Source organism: Ahaetulla prasina, chromosome 1 (assembly GCF_028640845.1).
Source record: "Ahaetulla prasina isolate Xishuangbanna chromosome 1, ASM2864084v1, whole genome shotgun sequence".
In the NCBI taxonomy this organism is placed as follows: Eukaryota; Metazoa; Chordata; class Lepidosauria; order Squamata; family Colubridae; genus Ahaetulla; species Ahaetulla prasina.
The window spans coordinates 23,387,874-23,414,112 of record NC_080539.1 but is presented as its reverse complement, the minus strand read 5'-3'; the positions used below and the strand labels follow the sequence as shown (position 1 = coordinate 23,414,112).

Genomic DNA, 26,239 nt, shown 5'->3' with positions numbered 1-26,239 from the left:
ACAGTTTATGTCCAGGATGTGAGGGGTCTGTAAATATTTTCACAGCCCTCTTTTTGACTCATGCAGTATACAGGTCCTCAATGGAAGGCAGGTTGGTAGCAATTGTTTTTTCTGCAGTTCTAATTATCCTCTGAAGTCTGTGTCTGTCTTGTTGGATTGCAGAACCAAACCAGAGAGTTATAGAGGTGCAGATGACAGACTCAATAATTCCTCTGTAGAACTGGATCAGCAGCTCCTTGGGCAGTTTGAGCTTTCTGAGTTGGCGCAGAAAGAACATTCATTGTTGTGCTTTTTTGATGATGTTTTTGATATGAGCTGCCCATTTTAGATCTTGGGATATGGTAGAACCTAGAAATTTGAAGGTCTCTACTGTTGATACTGTGTTGTCTAGTATTGTGAGAGGTGGAAGTATGGGAGGGTTTCTCCTAAAGGCTACCACCATTTCTACGGTTTTGAGTGTTTTCAGTTCCAGATTGTTCCGGTCACACCACAAGGAAAGAAAGGAAGAAAGGCCATGAGAATAAATCTTCCAAAGAGGTAACCAGCCCCATCATTTTTGGTTGTGGGGGTTGGTTATGGTTCCTGAGCGGGGTGGGGATTGTTTAGTTTCTACGCGTGATGTGCTTTCCATTTTTAATTGTATTTTTCTTTGGGAATGCATAGGGTGTGGGAAAAGGTGCAAACCACCACCACCCCAAGACCTGTCCAACCACAGCATAACTGTCCAAAGTTATAGAACCTGTTCAGCAGCATTACCTGATTTACCTGACTGTAACCGGTCTGGTAGCTAATGTGGCTACAACTTTTTCCCATGCTTGTTTAACGGCATTTTTCAAATTTTTATTCTCCTATCTCCCTTTGCTTTTTCTGGGGCTCTCCAAGTTCTATTGGGCAACTGGGGTATTGGATGGTTCCATAAAATTTGTTGAAGGTTCCAAAACAGGTTTGATGGAACATGGCATAGAAAACCTCAAATAAAGTTAAACGAAGGTCTAGTTGATGTTGTCGTTCTTAGTTAAGTTCTATTCGCCATTCTTGTGTGATCTCAAGCAGCAAATATTGCAGAGACTAGCCCAAAATCAGCCAGGGAATTTCAGTAGTTGAGTATAGACTTCAACCTGAGTCTCTCTGGTCCTAGTCTAATGGCAGGGCCACCTCTTTTACTGCCACAAGGTAGGCCTATTAAGCAATAAAGTCGCTTGTCTTCGGGAGTTGTGGGTGCTCCATTCCCGGAGGTTTTCTAGAAAAGATTGAACAATCATTTGTCCAGGATGGTATAAGGTATAAGGCTTGGGCAATGGGTAGGACTAGAAGACCTCTAAGATCCCTTCCAGCCATATATTTCTATTTGAGTGCAAATCTAACGCCATCAGTTACTCATTAAAGCAGCCATGTCTTCCTGCAGTTGCCCAGAAACTTAAAAAATTTACAAACATTTTGCATTTCCACACCTTCAAAGGTTTGTTTTCTGAATGTTTGCTTTTCAAAGTACAGTACTACAAAATTATGTAACTGAAACCAAAGATTTCTTTAATCAAAGATTTTTTATTAATTTATTTGGTTGATTTGAGTAATTGAATGAGTAGTCAAAGATTAATCCTTAATCAAAGGAAGAACTTTCTTTCTTGCAAAAAATTATTCTCGAAAAGAAATAGAGACCTGATTTTTATAACAGAGCAATATACCTGTACATCAGTGTTCCAATATCTGAGGGACTGCCACAGAGAGGAGGGGGTCAAGCTATTTTCCAAGGCACACAAAGGCCAGACAAGGAATAATGGATGGAAACTGATGAAGGAGAGATTCAATCTAGAAATGAGAAATTTTCTAAAAATGAGAATAATCAACCAATGAACAGCTTGCCTTCAGAAGTTGTGGGAGCTTCATCACTGGAGGCTTTTAAGAAGAGATTGGACTGCCATTTTTCAGAAATGGTGTAGGGTCTCCTGCTTGAGTACAAGGTCCCTTCCAACTCTGTTAATATAAAATTCAGATCAATATTTGGCTCATTCATTGAGATTTGATTCTAATGATTGCCAGAGTAAAAGAATCTGAACTTTTCAAGTGCATCCCATTGGCCATTTTAGGAAAATGAGTGCTATCATCCAGCAGGTTCCAGGTTCCAATGTACAGTAGTCATCGCTTACCAACTGCCTTGGTTAAAAACCATTTCACATGTTGATGGTGGTGTAAAAAATAAAAAAGCTTTGTGACCAATTCTTGCATTGTTGCAGTGTCCTGAAGTCCTATGATCATCATTTGTGTGCTTTGCAACTGGCTTGCAATAAACAGAAATAATAGAGAAGACAGAAGTAATATTATAAATCACAGTCCCATGTTTTATTTAATAATTGGGGCGATTCACAGAAAATGATTTGTAAGCCCATCAAGGTCATATGGTTTTCTGTTTAGTGACTGTGGTACCTAGCAACAGACTTGCTGGTCCAAATGCGGTTGCTAAGTGAGATCTACCTACTGTATACTTATTTTCACAAGATTGAACCAAATGCGCGGCAGTGCTCCTCGTTCATATTTTTGTGAATGACTGAAAATTTGAACCTGAGTCTCCATGGTCTTACTCCTAAAGTCTAACTACAGCACCATACTTGATTTTACTGATATTTTCTGGCTTACTTGTCTTTCTTTTTACCTTTCAGTATCACGTCTCCTCATTCTCCAGCCCCATGATGCCCACTTAAATTGTCCAGTTAGTGGCTGTTTTCTATTCTCTTGAGAAAGAACAAGCCAAACTTGTTTGCTATCAGGGGTCAAGATCCTTACAAGGGAAGGGAAGAATGTGGAAAGTTGGCAAAGGGTGGAATGGGGGCAGTTGCTGAAGACAATGTGGAAAGGAATTGACCAGTAGAGTAGAAAAGGCTGTTTTTCCTTACTGACCCTGTCTTCATTTGTACCTTGGACTCTGAGAAACATCCTTTTGCCAGCTTGGGACATCTTCTATCATAGCATGAAGAAAGTTCTTGAGAAGAATAACCAACTTCTGTAACAATGACTGCTTCCCTTCTACTTCTGTTCCTAATTGCTTGCGAGACCACTGCTTTAGGTGATTATTATTTTATAGAATCATAAAATCAAATTTGGAAGGGGGTTATTTGGAGCAACTCAATGCTTTTTGGTACTCTTTGATGGAAGGAAAGATCTATCTCAATAGGCTGATGGTGCAATCTTTCTCAACCTGGTATTTTCCAAGCGCGTTCAAATACAACTCAAATCGTTATTTGTATTATTAGAAATGATGCCTCATCTCACCTATCTGTAGGATGACTTGGCGAAGATTGCCTAAAATGTCTTTTTCCTTGCTTCTCTCTCAATCGTTGGTGTCCTTTCCTAAATTAAGAGTATCATCTACCATGATCCTGTCTCTTTTGCTCTGGGCATTAGCAGACACTTAGATGTAAATGTTTGACAGTAATCTTCTTTTGTGATGAGATAGTGGAAAAAAAATTGGAATAATCTTCCAATAATCTGGGTTAAGTAACGAAGTACAAGCAAAAACTGGGTGGCTATATTCACATAATGTGCTGAACCTGCTTCTTGAATTAATCTATTTTCTGTGTTCACAAACACACCCATCCATAAATGGGGGAAAAAAAACCAGGCTGGGCTTGGACCATACTAGCCTAGCTTAGGGTTTTACTTGCCATGGTTAAGTGGATTGTGTTTAAATACAAATGTCAATAGCATAAAATGAATTTGAGGAAATATACGGAAGACCAGCTCTGCTGTCATTTCCAAATGATATTCCACTTCCATGTCAGCCCTGGATAGGTGAGATGGTTGGCTTAATCCTCTTAAATGCTGGAAGAATAGAGGGAGAATGGGTATTCAAATGGAGACTCAAATAATGTAGTCAGTCAATCCAAGGGATGCTATAAGGTTGAACAGAAATGCTCAGAATTATACAAGGAGAGAACCAATCTAGAGAAATTCATGATAGCGGATAGATAATTAATCAATGGAACAGCTTGCCACTGGAAGTTAGATTTTTAGCTTTTAGGAGGAAAAAATGCTTTAATTTTTAATTCAGTTGTGCAGCTTTGTTTTTGTTTCTAAACTTTTGCTCCCAAGGAAATAGGGCTTTAGGGCAGTAAAGGGAAGGAGTTAAAGAGAGAAGCACACCTTTCTTAAAACTTAAGAAAAAACAAAAAACAACCCATGTTTACAATACCATAATACATATATATATATTAATATATAATAATACATATAATATAATAATACATATGTAATATATAATATAATATATACACATATATATAATGTAATATAATACATATGTAATAGAGGGACAATCTCCTTTTCTAATAGGGAGCACTACCACTGAAAGAAAGGAGATACAGTGTCTTCTCCTTCCCATCCCAGGGTCCTCCTAAAGAATGACTTTTCTACTGAATAGGCACAAAGAGGGTGTAAAGGGATGGTCCATGGTGGCTGTTTGGGCCAGGAACGTTGACCACAATTTAAACTTCAGGTCACCAAGCTAGCTTAGGATGCACAGAGTAGGACATGAGATATATCATCTGATTTCTCACCATCTCCACTTGCCTTCTTACTTCTGTTCCAGGAGACTTATTATCCCACTTTCTCTACTGGTAGAGTGGACCCCAAATAAAAGGCAGACATCTTCTGTCATTGTGTAATGTGGGAAAACACTACATGTATCTCCCTCTTTGAAAGCAGTGGGCCATATTTTCAGGAACAAGGATAGCAAATTTTATGGATCACATATAGGGCATATATTATTTGTTTATTAACGTTTCCAAGGAACATAGACATAACACACTCACCTCATCAAGAGAGGTCCTGAAAAGTCCTACTTTTTTGTCTTTTACTTCTAACTGCAGAGACTCTCAGAGTTTCAGGTCAAGGGGTACAGGCTATAGCAGGGGTCTCCAACCTTGGCAACTTTAAGCCTGGCGGACTTCAACTCCCAGAATTCCCCAGCCAGCTAAGTCCGCCAGGCTTAAAGTTGCCAAGGTTGGAGACCCAGGGGCTATAGTGTCCACTCTTGGTCCAGAAAGTGGGGGGGAAATATAAGAATGTTGTTTTTATTTGTGAGAAATGTTCTGACATTTGATGAGATGCATCATCAGTTCTTGCATTTCTGCATCACCAATTGATGTTGTTGATGTCTTCTCGGTGTATTTTCAGAGGTGGTCCCCTACACTCCACGAGTCTCAGACTTCAACATGGCTGGAAAAATCACCGCCAGTACTTTTGCTTTAGAATCGCCAAGGTGTGTCTTTGACTCATTCATCAATGCCTCCGATAACATCTGGTTGGTAATCACCTTTGCTAATGGTGAGTGAATAGCCAAACTCTCAAGACATTTTATGAAGAAAATAATTTTATTTTATTCATTGGACTTACATCGGTTAGCCCTAGAAAGTAGACCCAATCAAGAAACCAACTCCCCAGGAAAATTATAACTAAACTTTATTGAGATAGGCTATAGTGGCTGAAAGGGACGTGGTGGCTCAGTAGCTAAGATGCTGAGCTTGTGAGTCGAAAGGTTGGCAGTTCAGCAATTCGAATCCCTAGTGCTACATAATGGGATTAGCTCCCGTTACTTGTCCCAGCTTCTGCCAACCTAGCAGTTCGAAAGCACATAAAAAATGCAAGTAGAAAAATAGGGACCCCCTTTGGTGGGAAGGTAACAGTGTTCCGTGCGCCTATGGCATGCTGGCCACATGACCACAGAGACGTCTTCAGACAGCGCTGGCCCTTCAGCTTTGAAAAGGAGATGAGCACTGCCCCCTAGAGTTGGGAATGACTAGCACATATGTGCAAAGGGAACCTTTACCTTTTTATAGTAGCTGAATCTTGCAAGCCGGAGTAAGCTTCTTCTCTCTTTGTCATATATTCCACTGAATCAAGAGGAACCAGTCTGTCTCTTCCTAATGCTACCTCCTTTCCCAGACCTTAAGGCATACGTCTGCCTTCATTGTTTCTGTTACAGCTTCTGAATATTCCCTTCCAAGCCATTGACGTTCTTTTTTCATTATCACCTCTGAGGGAGGGGTCTTTGGTGCTCTTTGACCTTGGTGGTTTTCTTAAAGATATTTCATTAGGAAATAGTTTGGATAATGAAACACCTGCAAGCTCAGAGAGCATCAAGGACCTCTCATTTCAACCTCGAGCTACAATTATTCTCCTTTATTTTCACCTTTTGATCGGGAACTCAAGGCATAGGGAGGAGGTTTCCTCTATTTTATTCCTAGAACACCTCACCTGGAAGATGAACATCCACAGAAGCTTTCTACTTTGAGTAAAATTATGAAAGCAGCATTGTTCTACAAGCCCAGCCCCTTTGGGTTTGCACACAATGTCCCAATATGTACAGAAGAGGGGTGGGGTTTATGGTGCAATGCTGCATTTGTCATTCAAAAATCAAAAAGAAAAAAGAAAAAAGAAAAGAATTCAACCCCACCTTCAGTTGTTGCTGCCTGTGAGATAGATAGAGTTCAGAAAGAAGGACTAGCCCAAAGCTGCCCATCGAGCTTCCATGACTGATGGCACACAGAACCCAAGTCTTCCCAATCTTAGTCCAACACTTTTAACCACTGCTTTGAATGTCTTTTCTGCCCAATTAAAGAGTGAAAGAAAATTTGGACAAAGCTGGTAGAGTGTATAAGAGATTTTAATTCATTCAAATTTCCACAATAGAACTAGCACTTTAGACTTATATACCACTTCACAGTGTTTTACAGCCCTCTCTAAGTAGTTTACAATGTCAGTATATTGCCACTAACAATCTGGATCCTCGTTTTACTGACCTTGGAAGGATAGAAGGCTGAGTTAACCTTGAGCTGGTGAGAATCAAACTGCTGGCAGTTGGCAGAATTAGCCTGCAATGCTGCATTCCAACCACTGCGCCACCATGGCTCCTTACTTGCAATTAAAAGCCTTGTTTCTGAATGTTACTTGTTGACATGTTTCCCAGATGCGGATGCTGCCTTATTTTACTCCAGTGTTTCTCAACCATGTCAACTTGAAGAAGTGTGGACTTCAATTCCCAGAATTCATGCTGACTGGGAATTCTGGGAATTGAAGTCCACACTTCTTCAAGTTGCCAAGGCTGAGAAACACTGCTTTATCCAGATAGATTCTAAGCAGTCACTGTGGCATGTTAATAGATAGTTTGACCGAGTCAAAAGGTAAGGTGCACATTTCAACTATTGCCATAAACAGATTGATTAAAACACTCAGTGGATTAATCACTAGGGGAGCAATTTTAACAGCTTTGTAGCTTAATAAAGAGAACACAACTGGTAAAGATTGATTGCTTTCAAGTGCTGGAATTAGTATCTGGGAGGCACCTGGTTGTCCATTGCTGGAAACCATATGCTGAGTAAATGGCGGGTTCCCCAAACCAAGGGCCGAATAGGATTCATATGAGATGGATGAGCTATTAAACCACTGATTTTTGATAAGATGAACTCATCTCTGGGTCACCCTCCCTGCCTCGTTTTTAAATGTGCTCTCCCCACAGCCACAACTCACTTCAAGAACCCCACATCCACACAGCAAATTCCACCATACGAAGAATTATATACCGCTTATGCCTTCATGACAATGAAGTCCACCCTCTCCCAATACCCATGTACTAAAGGCAAAACGACGAATGTGCTCCGAGTTGGCAACGAATCATCCTGCAAAAACGATGACACCAGGACCCACTGCAATGGCCCTCTGCCCTCTACTGGACCTTACAGGTAAAGAGAGGATGGCATAGGGCCCTCGATTTGACCCTCTGAACTCCTTGGAGGGAACCCCAGCAGGTAGAGAGGGCATCCACAAGGGAAGGGATGCCAGAAAAGTCAAGATGGCAGTCATAATGCAAGTGAAAAGGGGTGGGGCTTTGATTGTATGGATCAGTGGTGGGTTGCCCCCCAGTTCGGACTGGTTCTTGCGAACCAGTAGTAAAACTGGTGGGAGGCTCCGCCCACCAACCTGTATGTCGTCAAGAAGCTTCTGCGCATGTGCAGAAGCCTGTGTGCGCGTGGTCCCATTGCAAACCGGTATTAAAGGTAAGTAGAACCCACCCTTGGTATGGATGTGGCCACCATCTTGGGGGGGGGTTGTTGTTTTATCGGCGATCACCTCTGAAGGCAGGATATAAAATGGTTATTCTATTCTCAAGATTGGGATCTGAAAATCCTTAAGAGCAACAAACAGAAATAATAGTTGTAGTAGTTGCAATATAATTATTATTAATAATCATACAACTGGCAAAAGAAAGCATAGGTAGTAACAATAGTAATAGGCACTTTGGAGGCAATCCCAAAACACCACCAGAGCTGAGATATCAGCTGATGTCAATTGCAAAATGCAGCTTTACTAGTAACAGCTTACATCCTGCGATGATAGCAATAGCACTTAGACTTATATACCACTTCATAGTGCTTTACAGCCCACTCTAAGTGGTTTATAGAGTCAGCATATGGCTCCCAGGAATCTGGGTCCCTATGATACTTTTAACGCTATCAACAATAACATCTGTCTATCTCAGGTCTTTGGGAAGAATCAATAGTTGATAATGATGAAAAATGCAGTCTAAAAGTATGCGACCAATCATCATCATCATCATCATAAAAAAATATAATAACACAAGGTCTGCCTACTCCAGGTCCTTAGGAAGGACTTGATAGGTGGACAAAAATGCCAAATCCATTCTAAACATCTGGCTGACTGTGTGACCAACCATAATAATAATAATATCCTAAAAAAAACCAAGACAGAAAATGGATAAACATCTCCTCGTTTCCACTTCGTTATCTCTAAGCCAACAGACCTATCGGTGTCTCAGATTGCATCCAGTCATAAATCTGCACAGCACGTTAAAACTAATTTAATCCTGACTAGGCTTGTTTTTATGGATGTGCATGACTTACCACATTGGCAAAGCTGGCTTCGTTTACAAGCATGGATAAGTGTGCAGGGCAAATACATTCTCAAATTCTCTTGGAAGCTATTGGACCTGACAGGCCATGAAATGTTTTTTGAGGTGGTTGGGGAAGAGAAAAAAAAAACATTGGGGAATCTGGGAACCTCACTGCAGTAACCATATATTTGCAGAAGGAAGGGGAGGCATATAAAGTCATTAGGAGCGTGAGGATGATCAGTTTTCAAGTCTTTTGTTTGCTGTATATGAAATAAAAAGCAGGGAAGCTTCCTTGATTACTGGACTGATGGGCAAGATGTAAATCAAAGAATGATATCCATAATTTTAGCAAGGGGTTTTTCTCTTTTCTCCTCCCTCTTTCCTTCATTTTGAAGGCTATAAGGGTCAGAGCAGCAATGGAATCCTTGGCTCTTTCTTTTTGGAATTTTGCAAACTTGGGAGAATTAAGACAAAACGCATACATTTTGCAGCAGAATTTCAGCAGCACCCTCAGGGATGGTCGGAAGAGAGGTTTGAAGAGGCTTCCTGTTAAAGGATAGATTATTTATTTATTTGTATCCCGCCTTTGCTACTTACTAATAACTCAAGGCAGCAAATGTATACAATACATCTTCTGTTGTGACCAAGGCCCAAGTAGTGATTACTAAACACAATTCAGTCCTCAACAAACTTCTTTTATTAAAACAGCTGAGAATTAATTCATTCTCAGCTTAGTCCAAAACAAAATTCTTAATAACCAGTCCATCGGCCTTATCACCAACCTTTGATGTCTTTGACAACCTGCCAAAGGCTTTTCTTGGCAAAACCCCCACAAAGTTCAAGAGACGCTGACAAGAAGAACGGAAACCAACGTTGCTTTTCTACAAAGAATCCAACGGCTCATTGCTGCTCTTTTAAGCCTTATGGGAATGGCCAATCATCTTCTGGCCTTATTCCTGAGTTGTCCTATTTATTTATTTATTTATTTATTTATTTATTTATTTATTTATTTATTTATTTATTTATTTATTTATTTATTTATTTATTTATTTATTTATTTATTTATTTATTTATTTATTTATTTATCAAATTTCTATACCGCCCTATCTCCCGAAGGACTCAGGGCGGTTTACAGCCCGATAAAATACAAATATCATACAAGGTAAAAACTAATTAAAAAACTTATTTAAATAGGCCAAAGTTTAAAATTACAGTTAAAATGATAAAACCCCATTTCCTGAAAATTAATAACTAACCCCAGTTAAAATTAAGTAAAACTTTTAATCCAGTCCCGCTTGGATAAATAAATGCGTTTTCAGCTCACGGCGAAAAGTCCGAAGATCAGGCACTTGGCGTAAACCAGCAGTTTTGCTTCAACTGCTATGTAAATTTCCAATTGGAGAGAAATAAATATTTGGGGTGAGCAGCCACTTCTCCAAAAACTTCTTTAGAGGGAAGAGCATTTAAAAAAAAATATCACATTGATGGCCATAACTCACTGATTGAAGCCCCGCCCCTTTTTAGCCATGTCAGAAAATCAAGTTGGCAGCCATAACCATGCGATCGAAACCACACCCTTTTTATTGCACAGTTATAGCTGCCATTTTGACTTTTTTTTGATACTCTGAGGCACCTGCGTTTGCCTTAGAAATTAAGAAGAATGAAGCCAAATGTCACAATTCTGAAAAAAAGAAGGAAAACAACAACAACCCCTATTGATTCTGAAGTTGGAGGTATAACCAGTTTTCGACACTTGGGGGCCCATCCCTTGAGAAAACAGCCATGGGAATGCAGACCAATTCAACCAGACTTTCTACCCTGTAAGAGAATGGAATGAAGTCAGAGCCAGGAAGGTTTCACAACCTTGAATAATACAAAAGGAAGTTCAGCTCTAATCAGATAATGATGTGTGTGTGTAATGGATGACAAATGGGACAAAGGCTTCTGATATTTCAAAAGGTTGTTATTGGACTGTTTATATTTTGTTTGAGATTGTGAAAGTTTGAATAAATTCCATTTTTTCAAATATCCATCTCTTTTTTTCCAGGGAGACTTTCTATGTTTTTCATACAAATTCAAATAAAATAATGGAAGGATTTTTAAATACACACATTATGTGTTAACATAGTCTCACCTTTAATCAATCAATCAATCAGAATAGAGCTGGAAGGGATCTTGGTCTATTTCAGATAGGTGGCTGTCCAGTCTTTTCTTAAAAACCTCCAGTGATGAAGCACCTTGAACTTCTGAAGTCAAGCTTTTCCACTGATTAATTGTACTCACTGTTAAAAAATTTCTCCTTAATTCCAGGTTGCTTCTCTCCTTGAGTAGTTTCTACCCATTGTTTCGTGTCTTGCCTTCTGGTGTTTTGGAGAATCATTTGACCCCCTCTTCTTTGTGGCAGCCCCTCAAATACTGGACTGCTAGTATCATGTCACCCCTAATCCTCCTGTTGGAAGAAATATCCATCTGGGTTCAGTTCCAAGTGGGGACAAAGACACTGGAAACATGGAGGCTGCTTGGAAAGATGGTTTAATGGTGGCCAGGATCACATGGCTTGAGATCCTGAACAGAAAAGGGCTGAGATCCTGTGTGCTCCCTGGCTTTATGCTTTTTCTGAGCTTTGACCTTTCTGGGGCACAGGAAGTGTATCCTGATTGGTTGTCAGACTCCCAGGGGGTGGGAGTCTTAGGTAATGGTGTAGGTTGTCTCTCAAGCTTGCTTGAGCCTTGCCATGTGGTAAGATTCTGTTGCTAGATGGGTAGGGGCTAATCCTATCTTTGTCATGTAGACAATGGACTGGCTCAAGCCTTAATGGCCCATTGACAAAGGTGGGGGGGAGTCAGGAAGTTGCAGGGAGCTCCTTTCTCTTTAAAATATGTTTCTCCATTTCTCATCCAGGAAGGTATAATATTCTGCTTTTTAAAATGTTTCCTAGAATATTTCATTCTTCTAGGAGGGGGGGTGGGTGCTAAATTCCTACACTCCTTTTTTTCTTTTTTTTCTTCCTAAATCTCTAATATAATTTTCTTTTCTTTTTTTCCTTCCTCAGCCAACCATTTCCCCTGATTTGTTTGCAAATGCTGCTTGACATTCCATTGTCCATTCGAGGGGCAGTGATGGTTTGGGTTTAGTGTCTCCTTTAGTTTTTAGGAGGTTGGTGATTGGCAAAGCAATTTGAGCAAAGGAGGGGATGAATTGACGGTAGAAATTTGCGAATCCTAAAAAACTTTGCAGCTGTTTGCGGGTGCGTGGGGGGGCCCATTCCAAAACAGCTTTCACCTTTTCTGGATCCATTTCCAATCCATCCGCTGAAATGCGATACCCTAAGTAGTCTATTTTAGTTTGATGGAAATCACATTTGGATAGCTTGCAATACAGTTCAGCAGATAATAACTTTTTGAGAACTGCTCTTACTAGTTTAATATGTTCTTCCATAGTTTCTGTATAGATGAGTATGTCGTCAAGGTAGACAAGAACCCCTTTGAACAAATGCTGATGGAGTATTTCATTTATCAGTTGCATAAAAACTGCAGGCGCCCCCTGTAGACCAAAAGGCAGTACTCGAAACTGGAAACACCCTAGTGGACAGTTGAAAGCGGTTTTCCATTCATCCCCCTCCTTTATACGGACTCTGTAGTAAGCTTCTCGCAGGTCCAATTTGGTGAAGAACTTCCCCTTCGCTAAGTGTGCTAACATATCTTTCATGAGCGGCATGGGGTATATGTTTTCGGCGCACACTGCGTTTAAATTTCTATAGTCAACTATCAGACGAAATGAGCCGTCTTTCTTTTCCCGGAACATCACAGGTGCGGCCACGCGAGGCCTAGCTGGTTGGATAAAGCCCCGCTCTAGGTTTTTGTCTATGAACTTTCGCAGCTCTCCCAATTCCTTTTGGGTCATGGGGTAAGCTTTTGGTTTTGGAAGTTTTACCCCCGGTAGGATGTCGATGGCACAATCAATAGGCCTATGGGGAGGTAGAACGTCTGATGCTTTCTCACTAAAGACTTCCCGCAGGTCCCAGTACTCCTTAGGTATCCTTTCCTCCCCATCTATCCGTTCAACCATTGCCCCCCACTTATCTTGGAGCATGGCCATAGTCTGACTCTTCTTGGATCCCCCTTTTCCTCCTTTTAACGCTCTTGAGCGGAACCGTAAGACTCCCGTTCTCCAGTTAATATGGGGGTTCCATTTCCGCAACCATGACAGTCCTAGTACCAAAGGTTGGTCCATTCCAGGGGCTACTATGAAGTTTAAAATCTCGCGATGGTCTCCAATTTCCATTTCTATGGGTTCTGTCACGAAATGGGCGGGTCCTCCCCCTGCCACACTGCCATCCAACTGGGCAAATGCTATGGGCCTGCTTAGGGTTCTCAACCTTAGTTCCATTTTTTCTACTAGTTCGGGACTGATCATGCACCTAGTACATCCCGAATCTAATAATGCTAACATTTCCCCCTTGTTGCCCGAGGAGGGAACATGCAGGTTGACTGGAATGTCCAAGGGGCCCCGTGCCCAACTCACCAGAAAGTCTTCGTCGGACTCCGATGTGGTTTTGCTGTCATCAGTGTCGGTCGACGCTTCGCGGTCCTCCTGGATGGGCGTGCCCTTCTTGGCAATGCCGTCCTCCACTTTTGCCGGTTTCGCGCGCCTTAGCAGTTGGTTTCACTGCTTCCTTCCCACCACCAGGGTCGTGCTTGGAACCAACTTCACTCGACAGTCGGCTGCCCGATGGCCTCTTTTCCACATCTGTAGCACGCAGTCGATCGTTGTCTCCTCCCTCTGGTCTAGGCGTGTCCCTTGAGGGCCACCCAGGAGAATGGGCCGATGCGGTCTTCCAGTGCGCTGCCTTCTGCTACGGTCCTTCGCTAGTTCAATTTCCATCTCTGCTAATTGTCTTATCTTTATGGATCTCTTTAAGCAGACGGAATGAGTGCGAGCGAACAATTACTGGATTGCAAGTATTTTTGATTTCCTGACTTCTACCTTTTAAAAAGAAACTTTTTTCTTTGTTTTAATTGACTCTTAAAGATGGCGCCTGAAAGGGAGTGAAAGTGACGAATGGAATTTAAACAGTCTGTGTAACTAAGAAGATAAGAAATGTTATGTGTGGATTTTAATGAAGTGAACTGAGCTCTCCTATACTTAAAGGGAAAAGAAGTTTCTAGACTTATATTTTGTGAATTTTAAAACTGAAATGGCTACTAAACCACCTAAGACTGGGGTAGAAGGGTTCTGAACCAGCTTTAGAAGATCTGATTAAAGAGCAAGGAAAGTGTCTGAAGAAAGGTTTAAGGAGATTATGGATAATAATGAGAAAATAAGAGAAGAAATAAGAGAATAATAAAAAATAAGAGAAGATATCTTGATGGCTTTTCAAGGTTTGGCAAAAGACTGGAGGTGGTGGAGGAGGAGGTGCAAGAAATTGTTCAGTCAAATCAACAAATAGAAAATAGAATGGGGGAATGCAAATCAAATTGGATAAAATGAAGATCAAGTGGTGGTGATGCAGTATAGAATGATGGAAGGAGCTCTGAGAATTAGGGGTTTGAATGAGGAGAAAGGGAAGATTTAAAAATTTTATCAGAAGCTCTGGCTGAATTTATTGAACTTGATCCACAAGAGGTTGCTTATCAAATTGACAAAATTTATAGAGTTAATTCTTGGATTGCTAGGCAAAAGAAACTTCCTAGAGACATTGTGGTTTATTTTTTGAAAAGAACAGTGAGGAATCAAATTTTGCAAGTTGCTTTTCAGAAAAACTTGAAAATAGGAGAACAGGAGTTGAAGGTTTTGAAAGAGATTCCTCCCAAGATGTTAAGGGATAGAAAGGACTTTACATTTTTTACACAAGAACTTAAGAAATACCAGATTCAATTTAGATGGGAGGTTCCAGTTGGTTTGACAGTGTATTATCAAGGAAGGAGATATCGTATTGACACAGTGCTTAAGGCCAAAGATTTTCTTTCTACAGTGCTGAAACTTGAAAATAGAAATAATAGAAAAAAGAATTCAAGAGACTCAAATGGGTGTGGAAGCTGAGGTGATTCCAGTGATGTTACCATCTGAGGAACAACCACAAGAACAAAGACTGACGAGGGGAGCCCTTAAGCGTAAAGAAAAGGAGCAACAAACTCAAAGTAAAGTTCAGGATTCTGCTACAGAAGCGGTGGAGGAGCACGGCCGAAGATACGGAGGACGATCTTCAGTTGATTGCTCAAAGCTTCAGCAGCCCAGTAATGGCAAATAAAATCTTGACTTGGAATGTCAATGGTTTGAATTCAGCTCAGAAGAGAAGAAAAATATTTCATTATTTGAAACAATTTAAAATGATGTTATTTGCTTACAAGAAAGCATATTAAATTATCAGATCAAAAGTACCTAATAAACTCAAAGTTAGGTAAACATTTTGTTGCTTCAGCTTTGGAGAAAAACATGGCATAGTGGTTTATTTGAGAAAAGATATACCAGCCATACAATGTGGTTGGAGACGCCGTGCCGGCACAGTTCATAGAGATCTCCATTCAGGCCCTCTTTGTAAAAGTCGACCAGGATCACCTCCGACCACCCTCTCATCAAGGGACTAGATCACTGAATTCCTGGGTATAATCAGCCACGGTCTCCTCCCTTGCCTGATGGTTTCATTCGACCTTTGGCCTTCTGCTCCGCCAGGGGTCCTCAAACCTCCTCCTTAGTGCCGTAATAAAATGCTCGTAATTTTGCAGTAGGGGAGTGGTTTTATACAGCGACACAAACCATGCAGCTGCTCTTCCGGTCAAATTGTGGGTCACAGCTCTAACTTGTGCTGCCTGTGACCAATAATCTCCCCAGTCTAACATGTGGTCATTCACTATCGCCAGGAACAATTCCAGCTCCTTAGCATCTCCATCAAATTTTTCTAATATGGGGAATTTTGGCTTTCCTTCCCCGCAGCCTTGCTTGGTCAGCAGGTGGCGCGACCCACATCCAATTCAGCTTCCTCTGGGAGAGGGTTCGTGGCTCTGGCTCTTGAAATCTCTCTGCCCAGGAATCACCTCCAGCTGGCCCCTTGTGTCATCTTCCTCCTCTTCTCCCTCCCACCACCAGGGTCGTGCTTGGAACCAACTTCACTCGACAGTCGGCTGCCCGATGGCCTCTTTTCCACATCTGTAGCACGCAGTCGATCGTTGTCTCCTCCCTCTGGTCTAGGCGTGTCCCTTGAGGGCCACCCAGGAGAATGGGCCGATGCGGTCTTCCAGTGCGCTGCCTTCTGCTACGGTCCTTCGCTAGTTCAATTTCCATCTCTGCTGCCAGGGTATACCAGCCAAGTTAATAGAGGCAGATATTCACGGAAGATATATTGCTATTGAACTTACAATAGAAACAAAAGGACTCTCTTGCTTGGTATATACGCACCCAATCAGCAACAAGAAAAATTTTATAGAATGTTATATGATAAGTTGATTCTATGGGATTATAAATCGTGCATTATATTGGGAGATTGGAATGGAGTAATAGATACACGAAAGGACAAGAGAATTTCTTCCAAGAAGATACCTGCACATGCAAAGCTGCCTAAATCCTTTTTTGATATGATAGAAGATTTTGAGTTAAGAGATGTATGGAGACTGCGAATTTGGAGGAAAGAGACTATACTTTTTCTCTGATAGGCATCAATCCTTCTCACGTATTGATTTTATTTTAATTTCTAATGATTTGCTTTTTAGGGTGAAGAAAACTAAGATATTTCCAAGATGTTTGTCTGATCATAGTCCTGTTTGGATGGAATTGCAATATGGAAAAGAGGGTAGAAGAACTTGGAGATTAAATGAAAATTTGTTTAGATATCAGGATAATGTAAATCAATGTAAAAAGCAGATGAAAGAATTTTTTGATTATAATTTGAATAATGAAACATCGATAGAAATGGTTTGGGACTCCTTTTATGAGAGGTGTATTAATATATCTTAATAATAGACAGAGAAATAAGCAACAAAGACAGCGTAGGTATTTAGAAGAGGAAATTTATAAGAAACAACAATTATTAATACATAATCCACATGATCAAAAACTTAAAGATGCAATAAAGTTACTACAGAATCAATTTAATATGATAATGGCTGATCAGGTGGCAACAAATATACAATATGCCAAACATAATACTTTTGTAACGCAAATAGACCTGGTAGGTGGTTAGCATACACTTTAAGGAAAAGACAAAAACAACGTACTATAGAAAAATAGAATATAAAGGCAAGAGAGATATCAACAGGATAAAATTAAAAAGCTTTTTTAGAATATTATACAAATTTATATCTTAAAGATAATATATTGAATAGGGATATTGATAATTATTTGAAGGAATATAAGGTTAAAAATTTAACTTTAGAACAAACGGATGAACTGAATCGGCCTATAACCTCGGAAGAAATTATTTTGGTAATTAAACAATTAAAATGGGAAAACTCCTGGTACGGATGGGCTCACAGTTAGTTATTATAGGAATTTACAGGATGAGATGTTAGGTCCACTTAAGGAATTATTTAATCAGATACAACTAGGAGAATTCCCCTCATGGAGAACCTCTTTTATTTCATTGATACCAAAGAGGAACAGGATTGTTCTAAACCTGGGAATTATAGGCCAATCTCACTTTAAAATAATGATTATAAGATTTTGTTAAAATAATAGCTAATAGATTAATGTTGATTCTGCAGCGAAGAATTCATAATGATCAATCTGGATTTATAAAAGGGAGACAGATGAGGAATAATGTTAGGCAGATTGTTAATTTACTGGAGTACTTAGAAAAGAAAAATTTTATTCCAGCAGCATTTATTTTTCTCGATGCAGAGAAAGCTTTTGATCGATTGCATTGGGATTTTTTATTTAAATTAATAGAAAAGATGCAATTTGGAGATGGTTTTTTAAGAATAATTAGGGCAATTTATGGAGAGCAAACAGCACAGATTATAATCAATGGTAGCTTAACAGAACCTTTTAAGATTGCGAAAGGAACAAGACAGGGATGTCCTTTATCACCATTATTGTTTATTTTAACTCTAGAACCATTATTGGATAAAATACGAGAAGTAAAGGAGATAGAGGAATTAGAGTTAGACAGTATGAATATAAGTTAAGAGCTTTTGCAGATGATTTGGTGATTACTTTAACAAACCCTATAAATTCTAGTAAATCTTTGTTGGAAATAATTGATCAATATGGGAATGTCTCAGGGTTTAAGGTAAATCAGAAAAGACAAAAGTGATAATAAAAATATGGCCAGACAACAGAAAGAAAAACTAGAGGAAATAACAGGATTTGAAATTGTAAAGAAGGTTAAGTACTTAGGGTTTATATTACATCGTCAAATGTGAAATTGTATAAGAATAACTATGAGGTTTTATGGCAAAAGTTCAGAAGGAGTTGATTGTTTGGAAAAATTGCAATTATCTTTGCTGGGAGAATTGCTGCTATTAAAATGAATGTTTTACCTAGATTTTTATTCCTCTTTCAGATGATACCAATAATTAAGAAAGATAAGAATCTTGAGGAATGGCAGAAGGAATTAACAAATTTATATGGGAAGGTAAAAAGCTAGGGTTAAAATGAAAATAATTCAAGATTCTCGGAAAGGGAGGTTTAAAATGCCTAATTTTAAATTATATTATGAAGCAGCTGCTCTCTCTGCAATAAGTGATTGGTTTAATTTAACAGAGGACAGAATTTTGAATATAGAAGGTTATGATTTGCTATATGGATGGCATGCATATTTAATTTATGACAAAAAGTGGATAAGGCCTTTAAAAATCATGTGCTAAGAAATGCCCTTCTGCGTGTTTGGAAAAATACTCTTATAAACTAAATTATAAGGTTCCTATATGGGCAAGTCCTAGACATACAATAGAAAATATAAACATAGAACAGAATCAGGAAATGATTACATATAAAGATCTTTTGTATACTGAAAGAGGTAATTTGCAGTTAAAATCTCTGCAAGTATTAAGAGAGGAAGGGAAAAATTATACTTGGTTTCAATATGAGCAACTACGTGCTAGATGGAAGGAGATCAGAAAATTGGTATAGAGCAGAACGAGGGAAATTTGGTAAAGCAAATTAGAAATCAGTCTCAGGAGCATATAAAGAGATTGTATAATGTGTTACTTGAAATAGATTCTGAAAGGGACTTGGTAAAGGACTGTATGATAAAGTGGGCACAAAATTTTGAGGAGCCAATATTATTGGAAACTTGGGAAAAATTTGGGTTAGAAATGTTAAATTCACGCAGGCACAGAATCTGAGGAAAAATTTTATAAAATGTTTTATAGATGGCATCTAGATCCTAAAAATTATCGTGTATGTATCCAGAAATGCAAGCAAAATGTTGGAGATGTAATTGTGATGACGCTACATATTTTCACATTTGGTGGACTTGTAAGGACATAAAGGCCTTTTGGATAAAAATTTGGTGGATTTTACAAAATGTTCTGAAAAGAAGATAAAGTTCCTGCAATTTTTCTTGTTGGGAATTATTACGGATTGTACAGTAATTGAGACTAAATTGATTTTAAATCTAATAACTGCAGCAAGATTACTAATAGGACAATATTGGAAGAAAAGAAGTACCTACAATAGAAGAATGGATATTGAAAGTTGCCAATTTGGCTGAGATGGCGAAGATATCAGCCTTTTGAAAGACAATACGCAAGAAAGATACTTAAAGGAATGGAAAAATGGATTGACTATATTCAACGTAGATATCAGACTAAGAGTTATCAGACTGTTTTGAATGATTATGATGTATTATTTTGATTGTTTTTGGGGAAGTTAGGAATTGATGATTGTAGGGTATAATTAAGTTGGGATGAAAATTTTTAGCATATGTTTGTTTTATTTTAACTATACCTTGTACCTGTTCCGGAAGTCGGGGAGGGGGTTGTGAAGGGAGGGGAGAGGAGGGGGGGAAAGGGGGAAAAATTTTGTAAAACTTTTTGAATAAAAAAAAAAAATGATGGTCATGATCAAGGCAGCCCAAAATAGATGGGTCCTCTGTTCTCTTTCTAGACCTACCTCCCTGCTTTGTTCATTCACCATTACGTCCAACATCTTGACAGTTTTGACCAAACTCTGTGGACACACCTGGTCATTAACTGAGCTGAAATCAGGGGTGAAATGCTCCTGGTTTGGACCGGATTGCCTGATCCGGTAGCGATGGTGGCAGGTGGTTCGGAGAACCAGTAGCAAAAATCCCTTCCCCCCCTCCATGCCCAGCTGAGCTGCGCGATCATCAGAGGGGTTTTTTTTTACTTTTAAAAGCATTTTTTCTTCAGCTGAAAAAGTGCTTTTAAAAGTTAAAAAAAACAGCTCTGATGATCGTGTGGCTCAGCTGGGATCATCAGAGCCTTATATTGCATAATCTAGATCAGCTAGATTTGCTGGCTGAGGAATTCTTGGAGTTGAAGTCCACAAGACTTAAAGTTGCTAAGGTTGGAGACCCCTGATCTGGATCATTTACATGATTATGTCCATACATATGTTATTGCTCCCCTCCCCCAGATATCAGAGAGCGATATCGTTTATGAATAGTGTTATATATTATCGTTCTCAGCTGAAACCTGGAAAACAATAGACACTTGGCCTGGCCGACGTAGCGGGGACATGATTGTCATCACTGTCATTCTCTCCACTCTCTGTGGAGTCATCACCATTGGCTTCCTGAGCACTGTCTGTTACGAATGGTAAGTACCCACACCTAGAACCTTGGTGCTGCAAAGGACAGGTGACCGTCCTATCAACACCCAGAAAAAAAATGAGGTTTTGGAGTCCTGAAACAGTAGACAAGGTTGAAGGAGGAAAACAATGCTGAAGACATTGGCATCAAAACTTTCTCCATGGAACCAGTCCCTGGTGCCCAAAAGATTGGGGGCCACTGTTCTAAATAAGCTGGCATCAGCAGTTTTATAATGAAACTCTTTGTGCAAAGCCATGGTTTGAATGCTATCATTTTGGTTTGGAATTTTTGCGTTTACAGTATATGGAAATATGGAAGGCCCTTCCAAGATGTTCTATAGCAGGTGTCTCCAACCTTGGCAATTTTAAGACTTGTGGACTTCAACTCCCAAAATCTGAATCTGGCTGAGGAACTCAGGGAGTTGAAGTCCACAACTCTTAAAAGTTGCCAAGGTTGGAGACCCCTGGCATAAATATAGTAGAGGCAGGGGAGGTCCACCAGCACTGGGAAGCCCAGAGCTCTTAACTTCTGGCTCATTCCTTCCTCCACACCTTTCATGTGGGATAGGTAACATGCAAAAGCTGCAGAGATCCAGCTGACCACCAGATGGTGGCAAAGACTTATCTGTATACAGAAAACTTTGAATTTTCCAGAAAGCCCAAAGGTCAGCCCTTTAAGGTTTGAACACCAAATGAACAAATACTAAAACTACCTTTATTATAGGGGTGGGTTCTACTTACCTTTACTACCGGTTTGCAACAGGCGCGCGAGCACGTGTGTGCGTCTGATGGGCAGAGCCTCCCGCTGGTTTTACTACCGGTTCTATAGAACCAGGCCAAACTGGGGCAACCCACCACTGGTATGCAAGGAGAGTAACTTGTTGCCCATTAAAAAGCTGAGAAATGTATGGTAATGTAAAGTTTTATGGACCTGGGACATAATGAGAGGTGCATCAGGTTGGAAAAGGCTATTCTAGAAAACAGAAATAATCTCCATCATCCAAAAATGGCAGAATCTCCTGTCGCTCTTTTATTTTCAAATGATGCCAAGAGCAGTGCCATGCCTATAATCCTTCCAGTTCTTTATTTATTTTCCACTTTCCCCATCCATTGAAAAAAACACGGCACAAAAAACAAGGGCAGTGCGATTTCTATGCAGGCAAAAAAAACCCTCTTTACATAACATAATAACAGAGTTGGAAGGGACCTTGGAGGTCTTCTAGTCCAACCCCCTGCCCAGGCAAAATTAAAATGTTCAAAATTAAAAGCAAACTTCGTTTTCTAAATTGTAAATGTCTGAAACAAAGGGTCCTTGGTGATCTCTGAGCTTGCTTGTTTTCTTGCAGACATTTTATTACCCAAACCAGGGGTGAAATGCTCCCAGTTCAGACCGGATCACCTGATCTGGTAGCGATGGCGACGGGTGGAGAACCGGTAGCAAAAATCCCTGCCCCCTCCCCATGCCCGGCTGAGCCGTGCGATCATCAGAGTTGTTGTTTTTAACTTTTAAAAGTATTTTTTCTTCGAATGAAAAAATGCTTTTAAAAGTTAAAAAAAACAACTCTGATGATCGTGTGGCTCAGCTGGGATCATCAGAGCCTTATATTGCATAATCTAGATCAGTTAGATTTGCTGGCTGAGGAATTCTTGGAGTTGAAGTTGCTAAGGTTGGAGACCCCTGATCTGGATCATTTACATGATTATGTCCATACATATGTTATTGCTCCCCTCCCCCAGATATCAGAGAGCGAGATCGTTTATGAATAGTGTTATATATTATCCTTCTCAGCTGAAACCTGGAAAACAATAGACACTTGGCCTGGCCGACGTAGCGGGGACATGATTGTCATCACTGTCATTCTTTCCACTCTCTGTGGAGTCATCACCATTGGCTTCCTGAGCACCGTCTGTTACGAATGGTAAGTACCCACACCTAGAACCTTGGTGCTGCAAAGGACAGGTGACCGTCCTATCAACACCCAGAAAAAAAATGAGGTTTTGGAGTCCTGAAACAGTAGACAAGGTTGAAGGAGGAAAACAATGCTGAAGACATTGGCATCAAAACTTTCTCCATGGAACCAGTCCCTGGTGCCCAAAAGATTGGGGGCCACTGTTCTAAATAAGCTGGCATCAGCAGTTTTATAATGAAACTCTTTGTGCAAAGCCATGGTTTGAATGCTATCATTTTGGTTTGGAATTTTTGCGTTTACAGTATATGGAAATATGGAAGGCCTATATGGAAGGCCCTTCCAAGATGTTCTATAGCAGGTGTCTCAACCTTGGCAATTTTAAGACTTGTGGACTTCAACTCCCAAAATCTGAATCTGGCTGAGGAACTCAGGGAATTGAAGTCCACAACTCTTAAAAGTTGCCAAGGTTGGAGACCCCTGGCATAAATATAGTAGAGGCAGGGGAGGTCCACCAGCACTGGGAAGCCCAGAGCTCTTAACTTCTGGCTCATTCCTTCCTCCACACCTTTCATGTGGGATAGGTAACATGCAAAAGCTGCAGAGATCCAGCTGACCACCAGATGGTGGCAAAGACTTATCTGTATACAGAAAACTTTGAATTTTCCAGAAAGCCCAAAGGTCAGCCCTTTAAGGTTTGAACACCAAATGAACAAATACTAAAACTACCTTTATTATAGGGGTGGGTTCTACTTACCTTTACTACCGGTTTGCAACAGGCGCACGAGCACGTGTGTGCGTCTGATGGGCAGAACCTCCCGCTGGTTTTACTACCGGTTCTATAGAACCAGGCCAAACTGGGGCAACCCACCACTGGTTACAATAGCAGAATCTTCCAAGTCTGAAAATACCTTCCATTCCTTCCTTTATCCTAAAAAGAACTATGGAGGGTCAAGCTTGAGGACTACCGATATAATCTGGGGCTTTGATTATTTGATCACTCCTATACAGTGAAGGACACGGTGGCTCGTTAGCTAAGACACTGAGCTTGTTGATCGAAAGGTCGGTGGTTCAGCAGTTTGAATCCCTAGTGCTGCATAACGGGGTAAGCTCCCGTTACTTATCCCAGCTTCTGCCAACCTAGCAGTTCAAAAGCACGTAAAAACTGCAAGTAGAAAAATAGGGACCACCTTTGGTGGGAAGGTAACAGCGTTCCGGGTGCCTTTGGTGTTTAGTCATGCCAGCCATATGACCACTGAGACATCTTTAGACAGCGCTGGATCTTTGGCTTTGAAACCAAGATGAGCGCCCCCTAGAGTCGGGAACGACTAGCACATATGTGCGAGGGGAACCTTTACCTTTACCTTTATACAGTGAGGAGGGTCAAAAGATGGGGACCATGGTTGTGCAACTGAACACAATAAAAAAAAAGATAAGGATTTGACCATCTTGACTTTTTGAGCCTTCTACACATATCACTGAATCCAAGTGAGAATTAAATCATATTCCCTCTGCCACTGTCAATGATTGGCAAGATAATACGGTACAGTGGTCCCAGGACTGAAGAAATTGAGGTCTAGTTTATGTTAGATCAGTGGGTGACTTGAGGCAAGTTTCAGCGTACTTTAGCTCCCTGAGCCCTTTTTACATGGGGAGTGGGGAAATAAAAGGATAAGGATAAACATGTGGCCTCCAACTCACAGAAAACTCAGGATGGTCCATCAAAGAAATAAATTAACATGCAGTCGCTTCCCTACTCAAGCCAGTTTCTTTTTTTGACAGCTTCAAACGTTGGCGCCATGATCCATCTGAGAATCAAGAGGAGCAGCGCCCGGAGCCTTTCCAAGGCAGCCGCTATGACACCCATCACATTCCCCCTGCCCCAGCTGTGCCCCCTCCTCCCCCACCTTCTGCAGATATGCCTAGCCCTCATCTCACCCCTTCATAAAGCCCACAACTGCACCAAAAGCCCCCTAACTGGATCTCTATGTCTTTCTGTCAGACCCCACTCACACCCACAACCATGCTGCGGAATGGGACTTTTCGCCTCCTACCCATGGCCACACCTGCTTCTCCACCAGGCTTCCACCTCAGGGAGGGGATTGTCTTCTAGCTTTTCTCCTCAGCTGACATACCTCCCCCCTCATCCGCCACGGCCATCCCACACACTTCGGCACGGCCCATTCAACGCCACACTGTTAGTCCTGGGCTTTTCTCCTCCGGGGACAGTTAGCCACCAGCCAATCAGCTACTTGCCAATGCTGGCAGCCAGAAGCCAGCTTCATTCAAAGGAGTTTTTGTTTCAGATGGGTATCCTAGCTTTAGAAAGAGAAAGAGAGAGGGAAGGAGGAAGGGAAGGGGGAGAAAGAGAGAGAGAGAAGGAGACCTTATATCATCTTGATATAATTAGATGTGCCTCTAACAGAGAGGAGAAATTCCCAGAAAAGGGAAGGAGTTCACTAGGCAAGGCTGCCATGCAGAGGAAGGCAGAGATAGTCCTCGACTTACGACAACAATTGAGCCCAAAATTTTGGTTGCTAAGCAAGAGCATTGTTAAAGTGAGTTTCGACGCATCTTACTCAATCCATCCTCCAGCAGTGGATGTCAATCACTGTGGGCCAGATTCAGAATTTTAAAGCAAAGACCTGCCAGATTACTTGTAAGGGAAGGGTAAAGGTACCCCTCGACTTACTGTATGTTCATCATTGAGCCTCAAATCTCCGTTGCTAAGGGAGATAGCTGTTCAGTGAGCTTTCTCCCACTTTATAACAGTGTGGCATCGAATGGGCCGTGCCGAAATGTGTGCGAAGGAGGGGCCATGGCTGATTGGCCATGGCGAATAGATGGGGTCATGTCAGCTGAGGAGAAATGCTAGATGAGAATCCTCCAAGGCGGAAGCCTGGTGGAGAAGCAGGTGCAGCCAAGGGTAGGAGGCGAAAAGTCCTAAACCCACCGTACTGCTACATGCAATAAACGCTCTATGCGTTGTCATCTCCTTGGCTTTTCATAGGAGAATTCTGGCCAAGAGGATGCAGTACAATCAAAGCTGGCTCTGCCAAATCAGGAAATGCATTTACAGGTTAGTCCTCGACTTACAACCATTTGTTTAGCAACCATTCAGAGTTACAATGGCCCTGGGAAAAGTGATTTACCGTTGATCCTCAGACTTACAACTGTTGCCGCATCCCCATGGTTGTGTGATCAAAATTCAAGCACTTAGCAACTGGCATGCATTTATGATGGTTGCATATGTATCCTGGGATCCTACGATAACCGTTTGCAGCCTTCCCAGCCAGCTTCTGACAAGCAAAGTCAATGGGGGAAGGCAGATTTGCTTAACGATTGTGTGATTTGCCAAACAACTGCGATGATTCGCTTAACAACTGTGTCAAAAAAGGGCATAAAATCAAGCATGACTTATTTAATAATCGTCTTGTTTAGCAATAGAAAGTCTGGTCCCGTTGGGTTCATAAGGACTATCTGTACCTTAATATGAGGTTGGCTCTAAGAGCAGCTGGACTGGAGCCAAGCCTTTGCTTGGGCAACCACGAAATTCTGGCTTTGCATGGTTGGCTCATACATATTTTCCCCCACTATTTGCCCTCCTCCTCCAGTTTCCTAGAGTGCCTGCTTGGGTCTGCCAACTGACTCTCACAGCAATATGCAAGTGCTGGCAATATGGCTGCTTCCAAACTCCCATGTTTTGCTGAGATTACTGTTT

At 40.9% G+C, this 26,239-nt stretch overlaps 1 protein-coding gene across 1 annotated transcript; it reads left to right on the top strand.

Moving 5' to 3' along the window:
- On the top strand, nt 1-25,376 carry LOC131188717 (uroplakin-3b-like). The gene is made up of 7 exons (XM_058164195.1): nt 1-537; nt 2,926-3,061; nt 5,170-5,319; nt 7,511-7,733; nt 15,836-15,852; nt 20,490-20,619; nt 24,301-25,376. Exons 2-7 carry the CDS (start codon nt 3,007-3,009, stop codon nt 24,464-24,466), a joined length of 741 nt encoding a protein of 246 aa, XP_058020178.1. The 5' UTR covers nt 1-537; nt 2,926-3,006; the 3' UTR covers nt 24,467-25,376.
- The last annotated feature ends 863 nt before the right edge of the window (nt 25,377-26,239 follow it).